Here is an 18,023-nt window from a genome sequence, read left to right as displayed (position 1 = left end):
GTCACGGCGGTCTACTCTGGCAATAAAATTCGGCTGGAAAAAAAAAGGTCGAGGAAATCTTCCCAGCGAAAAGTGCCCCGCCGCCTATCTGCTGTTCTGCTTTACTTCATCAACCCATTGCGATCGCCCAACAATGCCTCGCATCAAGAAGAAGGGCCAGGCCGGCGCGGCCAAGAACTACGTCACCCGAAACCAGGCCATTCGCAAGCTCCAGATCAGCCTCCCCGACTTTCGCAAGCTATGTATCTGGAAGGGCATCTACCCTCGCGAGCCGCGCAGTAAGAAGAAGGTCTCCAAGTCGGCGACTAGCTCGACCACCTTTTACTACGCCAAGGACATTCAGTACCTCCTCCACGAGCCGCTGCTGCAAAAGTTCCGCGACCAAAAGGCGCTCGAGAAGAAGATCTCCAAGGCGCTCGGACGCGGTGATGTTGGCGATGCGGCGCGGTTGGAGAAGAATGCGGCGCGACCTGAGAAGACGGGCAAGCCCCGCTACACCCTGGACCATGTGATCAAAGAGCGATACCCGACGTTCATCGATGCGCTGCGCGATCTGGACGACTGTCTGTCGATGCTGTTCCTGTTCGCCAACCTGCCCTCGACCTCGTCCGTCCCCGCCAAGATGATCGACCGCTGCTCTCGCCTGTGCCTCGAGTTCCAACACTACCTCATCTCCTCGCGCAGCCTGACCAAGTCGTTCCTGTCGATCAAGGGTATCTACTACCAGGCCAACATCAAGGGCGTCGACGTCCTGTGGCTGGTGCCGTACAAGTTTAACCAGCGCGTTGTGGGCGACGTTGATTTCCGCATCATGGGTACATTCGTCGAGTTCTACATGACGCTCCTCGGCTTCGTCAACTTCAAGCTCTACACTTCGCTGGGTCTGAAGTACCCACCCAAGTTCGACCAGGTCATGGACGAGAATGCTGCCGAGCTCGGTGCCTTCACTCTGGAGGGGCTGACCATTGCCGGCACTGAGAACGGGAAGCAGATCGAGTCGTCCACACACAAGCCTGATCCCAAGGTGCAGGCCGAGGTGGACAAGGTTCTGAAACAAATTGGCAACGGCGAGGCGAACGACGGCGAGGACACGACGGCGCAGGACGAGGCTGCGGAGGAGGAGAAGGCTGCTGGTGAGCTTGACAAGTTCGAGGTCGCCGCCAAGGGTGGTGACGTTTTGCCCCAGCCCGAGGCCAGTGACTCCTCAAAACGGTCGCTGTTTGCCAACACCACCTTCTTCCTGTCGCGTGAGACGCCCCGCCAACCTTTGGAGCTCTTGCTCAAGGCCTTTGGCTGCAAGCGCGTCGGCTGGGATGCTGTTCTCGGAGACGGCGCATACACAACCAACGAGCTCGACCCTTCAATAACACACCAGATTGTGGACAGGCCGTCGACCCAGGCAGCGGCGGAGGCAAGCGAGGACGCCGAGGACAACCAGACCTCGCAAAAGCTGGCCGCCAACAGGAGGGTACCTGGACGCGTCTACGTCCAGCCTCAGTGGGTGTGGGACAGCGTCAACGACGGCGAAGTCAGGGAGCCTCATCTGTATGCGCCCGGCACCTCTCTACCGCCTCACTTGAGTCCCTTTGTCAAGAGCGTCAACGGCGCCTACGATCCCACGATGCCTCTGGAGGGGCAGGAGCCCGAGCTCGAGAAGCTCCAGGCCGGTAGCGACGACGAAGAGGGCGAGGAGGATGAGCTCGCCGAGGATATGGATGTGGCTGGCTCTGATGATGAGGACGAGGAAGGCGAAGACGCCTTTGGTGGGTTCTCTGCAGACGAGGACGAGGAAGAAGAGGAAGACGGAGATGCCTCGGAGGACGACCGCCAAGCTGAGCTTGAAGCGGAGCTTGCTGGCGGCGCCGTCAACAGCAAGTCGGGCGATAAGAAGACCAAGGCCAAGGAGGACGCGCGCAAAGCGCTGGCCAAGAAGTCGCGCGAGGAGGCCGAGGACCTGGAGCGCGCCAAGGGCATGCTCAGCAAGAAGAAGCGCAAGCTCTTTGAGCAGATGCAGTACACCAACAACAAGAAGAGCGCCGAGGACGAGAAGCTCCGTGCCAAGAGGAGAAAGCTGGAGAAGGAGAAGCAGAGGAAGGCCAAGGCATAGATGTGCACGATCATGGAATTTGACACTTGGAACTGTATGGAGTCTAGAGGCGTAATGGATCTCATTTGCACTGTAGTAGGAGCTACGATTGACTTGGTGTGTGATATTCAAGTGACGGCTCCGTGATGTTGTTGGACTTGTAGTGAAAAACTTGACCCTGCCCTCCTCAACTTACATCTTGCCTTCCCACTTGGCTAACTTCAGCCCATTCACTCATCCAAGCAACACAGCAATGCAGGTGGACAGAAATGGCACAAAAATCCATAGACTTCTCGAACCTGGACGACTCGGACATTGCATCGATAGAATCTGACGATTTACACACTCACCGACCGAACCGCTGGACCGGCCCCGCGTCAACATGGCGCGACCTCACCGAGGAGGAGCGTCTGCTCTGGCACGCGTACGAGAAGGTCGAGAATGAGAACCTGAGCATTCATCTCTACAATGTATTCGCGCTGCGCAAGAGGGCAGAGAATCCGGAGACGAGGGATGACGTGACAGTTCAATTGGTGAGTTTGCGCAACTGCGATGGTGGGAACCCCCAAAACTGACGGCAAATTCAATCAAGGACAACGGGTCGGAGGCGGTCTGGACACCACCAAAGATGTTTACCGCGTGGCCACTGATAAGAGATCGCCTGCCCGAGGAACATTTCGTGAAGAGGGAAGACGACGAGGACGAGCCATACACGTACCGCAAGGAGGAAACCAAATATCCCAGCACGGATCTCCGAGAGGAGCTCAACGCCACCATCCTACGAATGGCAAGGCAAAGATTCAGAAAGCGGAAAGCGAGGTGGGATGCCGTCCGGCCTTCTGTCGAGGACGCAGGTGACGAGCTGGCCCAAGCAAGCTCAGATGAGGACGATGAGCCCCTTGCACCAGCCGACTCGCAACAACATTGCGAGCATGGCCAAGACCAAGATGATCGTGATGGTAGTAACGAAAACGGAGACGAAGACCAACCACAGACTGAGACGGCCACTCCTCGCCAGCGCATCCCACCAAAGACGTATGAACCCATCGTCTCCTTAGAGGACCACGCATCCCTTCTCGACCCCATCTCGAGGCACATCATATTCCAAGTCGACAAAACACTGTCCATCCTCTCCGCCTCACGCACCATCGGCCTCGGTGGCTACGATTCAGACTCATCCTCTTCATCCGACACCTCCTCCACCTCCCGCCGCCGCAGCTCCCGTTCCCGCCGCAGCCCATCCGCCACCTCCAACATAAGTACAAAGTCACCAACAACGTCTGGCAAGCGTGGTCGTCCGCGCAAAGTCCATGCGCGCAAGGTCGGAGAGACGGAAGAGGAAATGGCCACCCGTGTAGCCCGCGAGATGCATCGCGCCCTCCCCCCTCCTTCATGCCCGGCGTCTGCCGACGACGACGACGACGACGACGACGACGACTCTGCCTTTGAAGCGTGGCTCAAGACGGAGCAGAAATCGGCGAGGCAGCCCTTCAAGAAACCGCCGCCGAGACTGTTTGGTCTCCGCGACTGGAGCGATGTGGTGTCCTCCGCGGCACTGGCTGGGTTCTCGCCCGACGTCATTGCGCGGACCACTCAGCGCTGCGCGAATCTCTTTGGCGAGGGCATGGTCATGCGCAGTCTACACGAGGTGCCCGCCGACAAGGGCGACGGTGTGGCGAGCCGGGAGTACAGGCCAGAGAGGATAGCCACGTCCGGCATTGACTCGGACGATGACGAGGGAGGATCCAGAGACGGGGCGTCGACTCTTCTACAGCGGCGTGTGGCTTCGCGGCAATCCAGTTTCGCGGCATCCGACAGGTCGAGTCCGTCCCGCTCGCGGTCGAGGTCGGCGTCCGTGGGGACCAACTTCTACTGCCCACTGCCGTCCTGCCCGCGCGCTGGGAAGGGCTTCGCGCGCAGGGCGAATCTGCGTCGGCATATGGAGCTCCTGCATCCCGGGGCGGTCGGGGACGTGCACATGGCGAGTCCCGGGTTGGCGGGGAGTGAAGTCGATTCGGAGGATGAGGTGTACGGCGCCGTGCATGTCGATGGCTTCCTCAAGCCCATTGCGCCGGGTAGAGGCTGGCGAGAGCAGGCTGCGGCGCCCAGGGAAAGAAAGCGTGGGCGGAAGGGGAAGCGAGGGAGAGGCCGTGCAGATAGCAGTGGCAGCGATGGTGATATATCGTCATGAGTAGTGTTACGTTGAATGTGGTATTACTTATAGTCTGGGCCACGTATGACTTTGGTATACTATTTGTGTTGATCTAAACACGACCGTAGTATTATCTCGAGTTGTTGCCGTAGTATTATCAAATCCAACCATGGTTCGCCCGTCACATCAGCTCAGGGGCTTCTCTCAGGTTCCAGGACTTGCCAACCGAAAGCCTGCGTCCACCAGATGCTGAGCTGAAGTAGAACCCCAGAGTCCAGCATATTGCCCGTCCTCAATTACCCATCGGAAGAACCCCGTGACACGGCCCTGCTCATCTACCATCGGGCAACCACAAGCACCATCGGGGATCACCGTTTCCGTCTGGGCAGCGATCTCCAAAGCCTCCTGACCATACCACCACCAGTTATAGACGATACCGTTGATTTCTTCAGGCCAATCGCTCACATTCAGTGGTCTTGGCTTCCAACCGACCGCGATCGCCACGCCTTTCAGGTGCTTCGTCAACGGTGTGCTGAGATAGACCATGTCCCCTATCCTCAATAGGTCGTCATCGCCTGTTTCTCCGAGGAGGCGATTGGGACTCATGGCATCTTGATCGTCCACGTGCAAAGCCTCGTTGACAAACCGACGATCAGCGTCCAGGGAGATGAGAGCGACATCGATGAAGGACAGGTGGGCCTCAGCATAGCCAACTCTCCGTTTTTCACCGGTCTGGCAGCTTCTGAAAGATCATGTTGTCGGGACCAATTCTATGGGAAGCTCCCGTCATGAGTTCAGTGCCATTCCTGTCTCTGACCATGACGCCAGTAGATGAGGACAACGTTGCAGTATTGTCGCGGTCCGAGCTTGCCTTGCTATGCACAAGAACCCCTGGGCGCAGGGTGTCGTAGCATGTTGTATCCACGATGCCTCTGTCGGCATCAGGTGATATCTCACGGTGCGCCAACTCAACACGGCGGAGGTCCCTCTCGAACATATAGAAGCCCCAGCGGTTGGCAATTCGGCCGGGCAATCGCCCATTAAACTGGGCCGGATTCACATCATCTGCGAGTACAATCCGGAGCGCCCCATTACTAGTATCGACAATGTATTCCACGACATTCAGGTCGGGGAAGCGATCAACCATTTCGTTGTGTATCGTCTCTGCGAATTCTGTAAAGTTTCCAGACTCCATGGAGCCGAAAGATCGGTCGATGTCGGGGCGAAGATGGAAGGCGGTATTACCCTTTCCTGACAAGGGGAAGATGAATAATTTCCCTTTGCCTTGCTCATCAGTGACGGTGAATGGCTTGCCGCCGATGGTGAGTGGCCATGGTCGAGGGGGGAGTTTCTTCACTGAGAAATGAAGGTGGATGAAGCAATTAGACACTTCTGTCGTCTCGGGGAAAATTTTGAGCAGAATAGGAACGTGTTTCTGGACATTAGCGTCTGGGTGACTCAAGTCTTCCGAGAGACGGATGTGAAGGGGGTATGGAGGACCGTAGGCAGTTGAGTTTGCCTCTGCTTCGCGTCGGACTTGCTCCTGCCCAAGATCGGCGTTGGGAGGCACTCCGACGAGAGGCTCCCGCTCGAAATCTTCAAGATTCGCAGGCTTCTGAGGAGATGAAGAGGGGTTCTTGTTCTCCATCTTGGTGATTCTCTAGGACAAGTTCACGCGTGTAAGTGAAAGAGGATGTACGCTTGGGTGAAGAGGAAGTAGAAGATTGAGACACGTGCAAATTCTACTTGGGGGGCTGGTTCTACTTGATTGAGTACCTGGAATATTCTGTGACTCATCCCGAAGATTAGATACAGTCAACCGGTGAAGCGCCCTGTGAAGCCAAACTGACATTTGGCACCTTGTTTGCCAACAGCAAGCTCCACATCTTGGATCCCTTTTCAACATCGGACGAACTGGAATCCAAAGGTGCTGAGGCTAGGTAACTAGAGTTTGAAAGGGCAAAGTAAATTTACTACTCTCATTCATCGATACCTAGTAAGGTTTCGCGATTGGTGAGGATATCGTTACCTCATAGGTACTTCGCAAGCGCTGCCTGCGAGGAGCATAAAAAGGGGGCGTGTCACCCTCCTCCGTTTCCAACATTTCTCCCTCCATCATCAACCTGTTGTTGCCACCTGTCCTATAAAACGCTAGTAAACCACACCGAAAAAGACTCGGCAATCAAAATGAAGCACGCAGGGCGGACTTCTCGATGGTCTGCGGACACCACTGCCCGTAACAGCGATTGTACTGTGGTGAATGACGACGATGGCAACGCTTTTCCTACTGCTGTCACGTCTTTCATGACATCTGAGCAGCTGGATATTCTGGTGGCTCATCTCCGCATCCAAGAGATCGTGCGCATTTTGCGCCTTCCCGAGTCTTTTATCACATTGCCCAGGATTTTTCTCGAATCATCATCTGATCCGGAATACGACTGTAGCGGTCATCGCACGAAGACCCCGGCTCAACGTTATCGCCAGGCACTCGAGTCTGAGAGGCATGGCTTGGTCGAAAGGGCGACTGGCCAGCTTCCCTCGTACCATCCTCCAAGGGACTATCGCCGCCCTACCAGATTCTCTGGACGGGTCCAAGTTCCTGCGAAAGATTATCCCAGTGGCAAATTCGTCGGCCAGATTCTTGGACCGAGGGGCACCTCGCTCAAGGAGATGGAGGCGCGTCTTGGCGTCAGGATATTTGTCAGGGGCAAAGGCTCGGTCAAAGAAGGCAAAAGCCGCTCCATTACGAGTGAACCGCTGCATGTACTCATCACAGGCAGCACGCAAGGCCAAGTCAATGAAGGCAAGAAGGCCATTGAGCAGGTGATTGACACGGCCATCTCGAGTCCCGAGGTGAACAACTTCCAGAAGCAGAAGCAGCTTCGAGAACTAGCCATCATGAACGGAACATACCGAGACGACGAAGGACGCCTACGTGGTCCTTCGCGTCTGGTGAAAGCAGCTCCCAACGCCCAACATTCGGCACCGGATCTTTCCCGTCACTTTGGTGATGCTTTTGAGCAGGAATACCGGCAGCTACGGAAGGATGTGTCAGCCAACGAAGAGCAGCCACAGGTCCTGGAGAAGCTGCCTCCATGGAGGGCTGACCGTCTCTGCCAGCGAAGTTAATAACGGGGAAAAACAGGCGGACGCGTATGAGCTGACATGTCACAGATTGAGAAAAGTACCACAGGACAAACAGATTACTAACGCTTCAGGCAACGTACCAGCCTCGTGACAAGGGGTTACCGGCATTGAGCCACTAGATCTGTATACTTTGATTCGCTTGATGACTGTGCATGGGCTGCTCAACTGACCGGTCCAACAGTCAGGGCATGCAGACTGACTTCATGCCCGTTGCTAAAACACACGAAACACGTAGGAAGCGTTCGCCCCGAGGTACAAGATCCAAAACCCCTTTCCCCGCGGACACCACTCTCGCGAGTACCAAGACACGTCACTCACCGTGGATCAGGCGCCTTGTAAGAGCGGAACAGCAAGTACACACTCCAATCCGATCATCATCAGCCCAGGGTCCTGGAATGCTCATCACGAGGCCTTTCCGGATGGCCAAAGGCAAAGGTGTGATTCCATCTCCCACATGGCACGGTTGCACGCACGAGGCAAAGGTGATATTTTGCTGGGCCTCCGCATCCGTCCCCCTTTGTTGATCCTCCGGCGTCGGATCACTGCCCAAAGGCTATTGGGATGCGGATGGGCCCCCTGCCGGCCCTCAAAATAAGTACCGCACCGTACCGTGCGAGCCGAACACCTGCTCGGGATATAGTCAATCAATCCCCTATTCTTTGCCTATCCGAGAACCGTGTTTCGTCTCACCGACGCAAGCGCTGTCACTGCCAGTCACTACAGTAGGGTGCAGCCCTTTCTCCAGCCCACGTACGAACTTTTGGCACGTAAGTTTAGGCCTTGTCGATCATCATTCCCCAAGTCCACTTGGATGGTGCACTGGCGGCAGTCACAAACATGAAGCCTGGCAAGGTGGCAAATTTGTTCATGTTTCGAGAAGATGGTTCATCAGGTGAAACAAGTGAGGAAGTGAATGTGGGAGGTATTCGCCTCCCCCTGGGACTGTTGCCCGCTTTTTCGGGAGCATGTAAACATGAACGGCACGCACGGATCCGGCTTGCCCAACTATTTGCTGGAGTGTGGCGTGGCGCCAGCCAGTGATGCTAGGGGCCCAGCGCCACACTGGCACCACGTGTGAACGGCCGTCCCTCCACCCGCTGGGCTTGCGTTAGTGCGATCAGCAAGACTGGTACGCACAAGCAGAAAATAGGGGCAGTGGTTGGTTTATTTCTTGACGTGCAGGACTCTGCTTGATTACGTCGGCGGTGAGAGGCGCAAGTGCGCATCTAATTTATCATCGTCTCCTTTTCCAGGCGCGGCCAAGGGGGTGCGTGTATCTAGATATACATGTATGTTGCGCGCGCGCAATTATTGACTCTCTGCTGCGAATGCGCCCCCCTTTGCGAAATGCGTCGCGCAGCCTCGGAAGATGACCAAACGCGCGCGCGCTGGGACTAGCTATATGGAATGCAGCAGAGCAAGGCGGTGATGAGAACAGAAACATGGACCCTGATCGAGCTGATAAGATCGGGCATCCTCCGCCTAACCACCGGGCAGCGGACGGCGGACTGCGACGCTGCATGGACGAGAGGCGCCCGCCAGGCACTCACTCATTCATTCACTGGGTGGTGACCGCGTAGGCGACACGGACCGAAGCCGCCCGTACCGAATGAACGCGAGCGGTGCCAACCGTGCCACGTCGTAGTCGGAGAGGACGGAGGAGAGATAGTGGGATGCACTGCGGGGTTGCCAATGGAGAGGCAGTTTACTTGAGACGAGAGCAGGTTTGAGCGTGCACCGACTGATGCTTGGAAAATGTCACGAGGTCAGCTGGTCGGACGATTGACCGGGTTCGCGGTGGTATTTTGAGGGAATTGGAGGTGCTCGGCCCATGCATGGCATGCAGGTGCTGCTGCATCGTGACCCGAGTGTGACGTTCTATATTACGCACGCGTCGGATATTGCATGAAACGAGGGACAAGCGGTGATCGTACATTGTGTGTTGTATGTTGTATGTTTGATGATTTCATTCATGTAGCTCATAAGCACCGAGTGCTCGGTGGACGGTTTAGAGTAGTGACTCCTTTCCCATCAGCCCAAGTCTATGTATGTGTGTATTTGTCCTCAAGCCTCCTAAGCGCAAGTGACGGCTAAAAGACTCCGGGGGTATCGTGAAAAGAGAAAACCAGGAGACCCAACGGAGAGGATCCCTTTCCCTCCTCTTGCTCGTGTTCCGTTGATGCATAAACGATCCGATAATGTGTGAGTAAAAGCATGGTCGTGAAATTAAATAGTTGGTATGTGTCGCCCCACGCGCGAGTGGACTCGGCAGGCCAAGAAAAAACAAAGTTCCCAAGCATGAAGCGGAAAAGGAGGGTGCACGTGTCGTGAATGAGATACCCTCGAACCAGCGAGAGGTGGTCCAAGTGACAGTTGGAAGTGCCATGTGTTGTGACCAGGCCCATTCTGCGGCCCATCGCGGGGCGACGGACCACCTTGAAAAGCCAAAGTCGGTGACGACGTCCATGTTGATTCGGCGGCGGACCAACACGATGCGACAGCTCAGCTGATCGCTATTGCGTCGCGATGCACAATGGTGTGCTCATGTCGTGCCGAAGATGCCAAGGCAGCCTCGCGCCTGCATCGTCGGGCTGAAGTTTGCGCGCTGACGTGCATATGCGTGTTCTATGTTGGTGAGGATGCGCCCTATGAAGATTGCGAAATATGACGCTGCCATGGCAATTGGGACAGATAACCAGGTGTGGAGTATGTGGAAGTTGAAAGTCGATGCGGTCGTGAGAGACAGTTGATGTTCGGCTTTGGCTTGCGCTCCCTTACCGAGGCAGAGGGGGCAGAGGACGACTGGGTGGTGGCCCAGGGCAAGGAGGAAGCTGCGAGGGGCGTTGAGCAGGCATGGCGAGTTCTTGATATGAAGCCACGGTTGCGACGTTGATTGTACTGGTGATGTTGGATTGGATGGCCGAACAACTGGGAGTAGTGTCCGGGTGAGTGCGGTTGTAGTAGGGTTCAGTTGCTGGTGGTTGGCTGTAAGTGGTAGTGGCAGTAGTGGCGGCGGATGATAGTCTTGAGTATGGGACTAGGTTGGCGCTTTGGTGATAATATAGATCTCGAGTCGGAAATGAAAGGCCTGGCATTCCCGAGGGAGGGAGGCAGACACATTTATACATTCCAACAGGCCGGACGCCCGGCACACTTGAGATGAGACTTGTCGCGACATGGCGAGCGATTCCCAGCACCCCCCAAACGAAAAGGAGGCGCGCGTGTGCGCCTGACCGACGGACCACGAAAATAGGTACCATTATTACCGGACAGGGGCAGGGTCGTGGCCCGGAGACGACTGAAGGTACATGTCCTCCCGTAGTGGCCGAAAGCCAAACGTCAGTCAGTATAATTAGCTGGTGGGATGAGTGGGATGTCTGGTTCAGGCGCCTGCACTGTACCTGAGCCACTGGGCCAGGTAGATGAGACGCAATTTCCAGCGCAGTCCTTACCTGCACGCCCCCCCCCCCCCGCATTCCAGCTGTCCACCCCCTGAACAAGGGGGGGGGCTCTCGATCGCTGCTCACACAGTCAGTCTGGCGGTGACGCAAATGTGTACCAAGCCAAAAGTCAGAGCCGTAGCGGGAAATTGAAACAAGGTTTGAGGACCAGGAGCTGTGGGGATCCATTCATCATCTGGGCATTTGCTAAAAATGCTGCCAAAATGCTCACTCAACTACGTATACTCACATCGGATTTTTCAGCAATCACCGATACACGCATGCGGTTTGGAAGCAGCTATCATCTCCCAAACGTCGCTGCAATGGGACATGAGTCGAGGGTAGATGAGCAAGGGCTGACAAGGCTGCCAGAGACTGGAGCCCTGGGTCACTTTTGCTGTGCCTACCTGCCTGGCTGCACACCTGCTTGCTTGTTGATCTGCCAGGCTGCTCGAGTTCACCTGACCCCTTCTTTGTGTTAAGGTTGGCATCAATCCAACCGTCGCCCGCTGCCAGTTATCTTGTCGATCTAGACTAGGCCCTGCCTTGCTGGTGTTTCCCCAGGTCTTACGAGGTTGCGTCACTCTATCGGAGCAAGGTTTGATGGCGTGGAATTGAGTTTGATGCCCACGCCCACTAAGCGTCCTCCCTTTGCCTTCGGCGAATAACGAGCTGGACGATGGAAACCACCAAAGGGCCCAATCGCTCGCGACCACGCCGCCAAGTGGCATCACGGCTTGTGTCAATGGATACCTTGCGTCCAAGCTCATCTCGCGAAGCCCGGAGGAAAATGTCAACGGGATGTCAGTACCCGTCATGCCTAGCCTAGCCCACCGTCGTACCCACTCGAGCGAGCGTTTCGAGTTTTGGAAGCCTCGTGGAAGGAATTCATTTGACTGCTGCAGGCCTTTCCTGGCCTAGGCTTGGCTTGGCTTGGCCTCGCTTGGTTTTCGCTTGGCCCTATCTTAATTACTTGTAATAATACGGACACTGGCACACACGCTGCAGCCGACGTTCGCATGGTGATTGTTTATTGCATTTCGGCAGCATCATGATGACACGACTACGTGTACAATTCTATATTGTCGCCAAGCTTCAACTGTTTCATGTCTAGGTGTAACACCCTCCACGAGCACATGGGGAACTGAAAATCGGTCACCCATAATGCGGAACCGAACAAATCGCCATTATTATCCCTACCTACCGATCTGTTGATGGGACTCATGGGAGCGCTCAGCGGATGAAATGACGATGCGGTCGCCCTCTGGGGCCACTTTCCCTTCGTGCGTCGATCGCCAACTAGACCGCTCCAAGCGGTCAACAAGAAATCCGGCCAGGCCCGCCAGGGGAAGACGAAAAGAAGAGGAAAAAGAACTGCCAGCAACCAGCTAGCCCGCTCCCGAAGCCGACGGACGGACGCCCCTTGTCGGGCTGGACAGACGGGGCTTGGCGTCAATCAAACAAGGAGCCATCCAATCTCGAATGGCGAACCTGAAATTGCCCAGGGCCCCACGGCTTCAACGAGTGGATTGAGAACTTTCACCGCCACAACACTTATTGTAAATTTGGAAGTACGTACCGAGGTAGACAGATTTTTGTTTTGCGCTCGCGTTCCCATTGGCTGCCCTCGTTGCGATTGTATGAACGACGACGCCGCCCAACACGATTGTGAAACAATCTTGAGTACCAAGCATAGGCTGACTGGCTGGCTGGCTGAGCTTATAGTAGGTCTAGAATGATTCACATCTGCCCTCAGCCCTGCTTCACAGAGCTATTGAGCTCTTAAGGCGGACTATTGATGATATGTCTTGCTCGAAGAAGAAGCATGGTGGTAATTACTTGGAGGGCCCGAGCGCCTGGTCAAAGCTGGACTCCTATGCACCAATAGTTCACCGATGCTCAACCAAAGGGCTGTGTCTTGCAGGAAAACGTCAACGTCAACGCCGAATCCTGGGGTTTCCTTGTCAGATGTCGCCCCAGCGCCAAGGTCATGGTCTCCGAAGACTGCCGGTCAGACTTAACGTGAGCGGTGACGATGAAAGCCTCAAATGATTGAAGCGAAGGGTCGACAAATGCCACGAGAGCCCGGCTCGTGTGGGCTGATACCTCAGCTCGTATCGATTGAATACCAAGGATGGCTTCGGGTCGCAGATGGATATGCGGCTGCACACATAATTACATGCACGTATTGGCGGGCGCGTCAGCTTTGTTGTTCACCATTGTTGGACGAACAGCGCCGCATCAGCCGCGTCCAGAGTCGTGATATTAGACAAGGTGTGCATAGCTCATGCAGCAGCATGTCCTGCTGATCATAGGTACATGCCGCTACGCAACGCACGTCTCAGTGGCACTTTGCTCGAGGGTCGCACGAGGGGGCCCAGCCGGTCGGACGTTATCATCGTCAGACACACCGCACACATACTTGTATCCTCCGTACGTCAGTATTATACGTACATACGGAGTAAAAGATGGCAAAAAAGCAACAACAAAGACGCCGACCTGGCCCCTGTCAGCATCGTACTCCGACCACACCTTCGCAGCCCTACGCATGCATGCACAGCGAGCGTGTCACGGCCGATGTCTGCTGGTTATTCCCCTCAAATCGTGCCCGACATTTTTAGGCAGTCACATGGAGATGAAGGAGTGTGTTCTTGGTCCTATGACTCATGAGCGAGAAGAAGGATCCGCGAAACCAGACTGCTCATCGTTGCCCACCGCCTCCCTGATTCCAATGTTGATGCGCCTGCCGGGTGATGCAGAATCGTGGACTCGTGAAGCCATGGTCTTGCAGCTCTTGTACATGTATCTCTTCATTACCCTGGCCAACGCCCCATCGTGAGGCAGGGTGTACTTTAACCACTCTAACCCCTGGTAAGACTAGCACTCTACAAATATTCGGATAGCTCAGCTCGGAACGAGCGCAGCAGCCACTGGACTCGGCCAGGTACTTTGCTACAGTAGTTCAGCTTTACTTATTAAATGGCAAGGGCAGCAGGAAGGGCGAGAACCACGCTGGATCTGATTACGACGCATGATGATTCACAATAAGGGTCCAAGACCTCGAGGCTGGAGGTATAAACTTGTGATTGTTACCTTACTTTTCATCAGCCCCTCGTGGGGGCACCAAAACAATTGCGCCGCCCTCCAGCCCAGTTTCATCTCAGGCTGTGCATACAAGTGTGCATGCGTTTGGGAAATACACTTCTCCGAACATGCAAAAACCTTTTCTCCATCTGGTGCCCTGCAACTGACACTCCGTACCACCCTGGTGGGTTGGGTTGCCACGGTCAAGTGGGTGGTCAGCGTCCTTGTGCTTATCAGCCAAAGAGCAAAAGGCCATGTGCTTGTGAACGCAGCATCCTTGTTGGCAGTGAGCATTTTTTTTTATCATCATTGCAATGTCCTTGTTGAGTCAAGCCAAGAGCCATCTGGGGTCTTATTCCAACGCAAACTCACCACGCGTGACTCACACTTCCAGTCGTTCACCCCGCAATCTCCGCTACATCGTGACCGTCTTTTGTTGCCCACAACAAAGTCTGACTCTGTCGTCATTCAGAGATTGGCACTTTGCTGCGTCGACGCCCCTCCGGAGCCTGCACCCCGGTTGGGCGGTCCGCTGTCATTCTGCTGACTGCTCAGCCCTCAGGTCGTTGAATCTGGAGGGCCGAGTCCACTTCAAACAAATTTGTTTAGCTGTTCATTAGCAGCCAACAAGCGACGCACATTGAGCGCAACACAATCGATCGACCAGCCATCAATTATTGTTTCTTATTCTTCAAAACGAACTATCGGTCTTACTTGCATTAGATGGCTCTCACCGAGGCGGTACCGTAGAGTCGGGTCTCTCCTCGACACGACCCTGCGTACACGCTCAGCCTGGCATGAGTTCATATTGATCAATCAAGGCGCCCGCTTGCCGATTCATTGCTCATACTATTGGTAGTCACTCGGCTTTGCTTCTTCTCCTTTTTTTCCCCCTTCCTTTTTAATTTCCAGCGCCACCATGTTCGGTAGTCGGTCCTAGCTTGCGAGCCACGCGGCGGCGGCAGAAAAGGGTGTGGGCCTTTTGGCCTTCGAGACCCCGTTCGCGGCTTCTTCAAGCGTGGATCACTCATCACTGGAACCAGTAGACCGGGTCGTGTCATGTCATTCTGGATATGGGGACCCGTCCTTTCAGGTACCAGTAGACATCTTGGGCCTCGGCTGCGTGTTCGAAGCTGTGGCGTCCAGAAGAACTGGAGGCGGCTCGTGACATGTGGCTCGTGGCTTCCCTGACTCCTGACTCGACAAAGGTTGAGGTTCCTCGAGTCCACAGTCGGCGTGGTCGCGACATGAACGAGCTGGCGATGGATGATTCTGGACTTGGCGAGAATCATGTGGCGGTGGCAGCACGGCGCTTGCTGTTCGCCTCGAGTCGCATCGGCCGCAAGTATCAGTACCTCCAGCTCAGTATTGGCGGCTGAAGATCGTGGGGGAACATGATTATCCTTACAGGGCATCGGCCTTGTGGGGGGTTAATAGCTGCATCCAGGTTTACCTTCTGTAATTATTACTGTACATGCATTGTCGAGCATCTAGTCTGTATGTCTTTGTGCTTGGGTGTCCAGTTAGGTAGTATTCAATTTCACTAACCCTAGACTACGGGTTTGAGCGGCTGCAGACAAGACCAAGGCTACGTACATATTGTGAAAAATTAAACAGGGTGCCTTCGAGCTGGTGTGATCCAAATATTACAAATGCTGTTTGATGAGCCAACCAACAAGGTGATCTGCCCTAAAGTGCGGAGCAGCTATTCATTGTTCTCTCATGTTGTCTTGACCTTGAAGTTTTGGACGGCAGCAAAGCAAATCATGAGTTGGGACTCTAGACGGATTAGATTCCACCATTTCGTTCGACTTCTGGTGACAGCCATTTCCCCTCAACTCACGCGACTCACCCCAATCAACGAGGATTGCAAACTGACCAACAGCGAACGTTTGATGCTTGAGCAGCAGTCGACGTCGGAAACGATGCAGCAGCTCAGAGCCTTGGGATAGGCCCCACAGCGAGCCGCGCTAGTTGCAGGGCTTGCAGCACGAACCGTCGATCCCACGTGGAACTTACTGGGGGGCAAGATGGATAATTCCTTTGTGCATTCTGATTGATCGTTGAACCAGACCCCTGGCGATCGCACCACGTCCTCGTGATTCGAGGGTGAGGGTGAGTATTGGCTACTCCGGCCCAAGGGATCAACGTGGCTGTCACACCGAAACTTCACCCCAGCAAAGAGATAACCAATGGGGCACGGTGCAGGTACCTGATCGATGTGTAGAATGTAGAAGGTCTACCTGTACTGTATGTATCATGTCCGTTGAGCAGAATCCACCACAGGTCCATCACATCACCCCGCGGGCGGCTGAGTGATCGCCGAGGAGGGAATTCGAGGGGGAGGGTCGTCCGATGAACGTCGGTGACTTGAAAGCTGAAACTAGCGACGTAATGTGGCAATAATTGTCAAATTGGCAGTCACTCACGATGCGCACAGGTAATTAGCAGGCAGCTTGTCAACTGGTCTGCTCGACGACATGAACCCGACAGCTCGGCGACCCTGCCGTTGCGGGTGGCTGACTGGCTGTAGCCGGCCGCATTGCGTGCTGTGGCCGCGTGAGTGGTTCGGACTTCGGGGGTCGTGAGTTGCAACCTGTGACACGTGTCGTATCGTGCCAAGGTGTCACAAAACTGACCTGAAATCAACATATTGGCCAGGAGACGTATCATCGGCTCCCCTCGCGTCAGCAAGGCAGACGCCCAGATAATTAGTTACTCGAGATCCTCCCGAATTATTCCCCAACGCTGCTCGACACCGTGGCAACTGTTGTTTATCTCTTGGACGAGCGTTGCAAATGAAAGACTTACCAGAGTAGATCGACGGTATATGCCTCGCCAAGCCGGATCTCGATTGTCATTAGCACGGGACAATCACTGGTAGTACCTGGAAGCAGGCCGCGAGCCAATCATGTAATCTCTTCTCCGATCGGAACTTGCGTCGATGTGATCCAATTCTCCATGCGTGCTTGACCCCCAGCTTGAGCACCAGTTCGGCTCTTGCTAGTCCTCCGCTGGTTGGACCTATCCTTCTTCCGCACCACGAGGCACAAAACACGGCCGTATATGGAGAAGCCTTCATAGGAGACATCTATGGCCATCTTCTTCTTATCGTCATTGCCATGTAACCTCGCGCTGTCGTCGCCCTCATCCGAGTCAATCTCAACTGCATAGGGTTCTTCGTCATCCATGCCAAACTCATCGTCGTTGTCGTCGGGTTGGTCTGGGTTTGTTTGCTTGCCACGACTTGCACCTCTCCCACCGGCAAGTGGAATATCGGCGAGAGTGGTCACTTCATCGTCGCTCTCCTCGCGCAGGACAGGCTGGTTTGAATCATCGAGATGTACGGGGTTCTCATTGGTAGCCCCTAGCAGCTTGTTCGTATTGGACTTCAGTTTCTCTGGCGCCTTGTCGTGAAAATGCTTATGCTTGGTGAGAATAGAGTGGCGGGTGTTGGTCTCCGTCAGGAAGATTGATACTTCGAAATCATCTGCGTTTGTAAGCGATTGATGCACCTTAAAGAAGCTCCAAACGGAAGAGATACCCTCTATCACGGTGTCTTTAATGCCTTTCTTCTTGTTTGACGACCTCTTTTTCACTCTGTCACGCTCTTCACGAAGCTTGGGCAGCACCCAGGGCCGCACGCTTTCGATGACACGGGGCAGAACCGGGTCGCGTGGGTTAAGGAGCCATGATTGTGCCAACGCGGGATTGTCCAGGTAGATGCGGCACTCGAGCACCGAATACTTTGTGATGCGCAGATAGCGACGGACGGGTGCCATCCTGGATGAACAGTGGAGGTGACTTGAGAAAGTACAGCGACTGGTCTGTTGCAGAGGTCAGAATGCCCGGTGCATCCTTAGCTGCGAATGGAAAATGCCCACTGGTACTTTTCTATCAGCTCACGTCAACCGTCATCACGGCTTGCAGTAAGTTGAGAAGAAGTTAAGAATATCGTAAAGTGACCGCTTGACGCTTATGGTGATGTAACCGCCCCACTGGAAACCCCTAGACGCGCCTGCACTCCAATATCTGGTCGCGTCGTAAATTTGCGGCCTCATGTCACCACGACGTCCACCTGCAACACCTGCCGCCAGTGGCATGGTCCTCATGT

General features: G+C 54.9%; 5 protein-coding genes across 5 annotated transcripts; 3 read left to right on the top strand and 2 right to left on the bottom strand.

Annotated features, from left to right (window-relative positions):
• Positions 1 to 133: 133 nt before the first annotated feature.
• J7T54_004347 (ribosome biogenesis protein Pescadillo) lies at positions 134 to 2,107 on the top strand (the record flags this gene model as incomplete). Its single annotated transcript, XM_051504255.1, has 1 exon — positions 134 to 2,107. The coding sequence occupies one exon, from the start codon at positions 134 to 136 to the stop codon at positions 2,105 to 2,107; it is 1,974 nt and encodes a 657-aa protein (XP_051364176.1).
• A 248-nt stretch (positions 2,108 to 2,355) lies between these two features.
• Positions 2,356 to 4,277, top strand: J7T54_004346 (uncharacterized protein; the record flags this gene model as incomplete). Its single annotated transcript, XM_051504254.1, has 2 exons — positions 2,356 to 2,619; positions 2,679 to 4,277. The coding sequence occupies 2 exons, from the start codon at positions 2,356 to 2,358 to the stop codon at positions 4,275 to 4,277; spliced, it is 1,863 nt and encodes a 620-aa protein (XP_051364175.1).
• A 685-nt stretch (positions 4,278 to 4,962) lies between these two features.
• J7T54_004345 (uncharacterized protein) lies at positions 4,963 to 5,886 on the bottom strand (the record flags this gene model as incomplete). The annotated part of the gene is made up of 1 exon (XM_051504253.1): positions 4,963 to 5,886. The coding sequence occupies one exon, from the start codon at positions 5,884 to 5,886 to the stop codon at positions 4,963 to 4,965; it is 924 nt and encodes a 307-aa protein (XP_051364174.1).
• A 539-nt stretch (positions 5,887 to 6,425) lies between these two features.
• On the top strand, positions 6,426 to 7,367 carry J7T54_004344 (branchpoint-bridging protein; the record flags this gene model as incomplete). Its single annotated transcript, XM_051504251.1, has 1 exon — positions 6,426 to 7,367. One exon carries the CDS (start codon positions 6,426 to 6,428, stop codon positions 7,365 to 7,367), a length of 942 nt encoding a protein of 313 aa, XP_051364173.1.
• A 9,451-nt stretch (positions 7,368 to 16,818) lies between these two features.
• On the bottom strand, positions 16,819 to 17,691 carry J7T54_004343 (uncharacterized protein; the record flags this gene model as incomplete). Its single annotated transcript, XM_051504250.1, has 1 exon — positions 16,819 to 17,691. One exon carries the CDS (start codon positions 17,689 to 17,691, stop codon positions 16,819 to 16,821), a length of 873 nt encoding a protein of 290 aa, XP_051364172.1.
• Positions 17,692 to 18,023: the final 332 nt, after the last annotated feature.

This window comes from Emericellopsis cladophorae (assembly GCF_022114955.1).
Source record: "Emericellopsis cladophorae strain MUM 19.33 chromosome Unknown NODE_8_length_656085_cov_119_647849, whole genome shotgun sequence".
Lineage (NCBI taxonomy): Eukaryota > Fungi > Ascomycota > Sordariomycetes > Hypocreales > Bionectriaceae > Emericellopsis > Emericellopsis cladophorae.
This window is presented reverse-complemented; position numbering and strand designations above follow the sequence as displayed.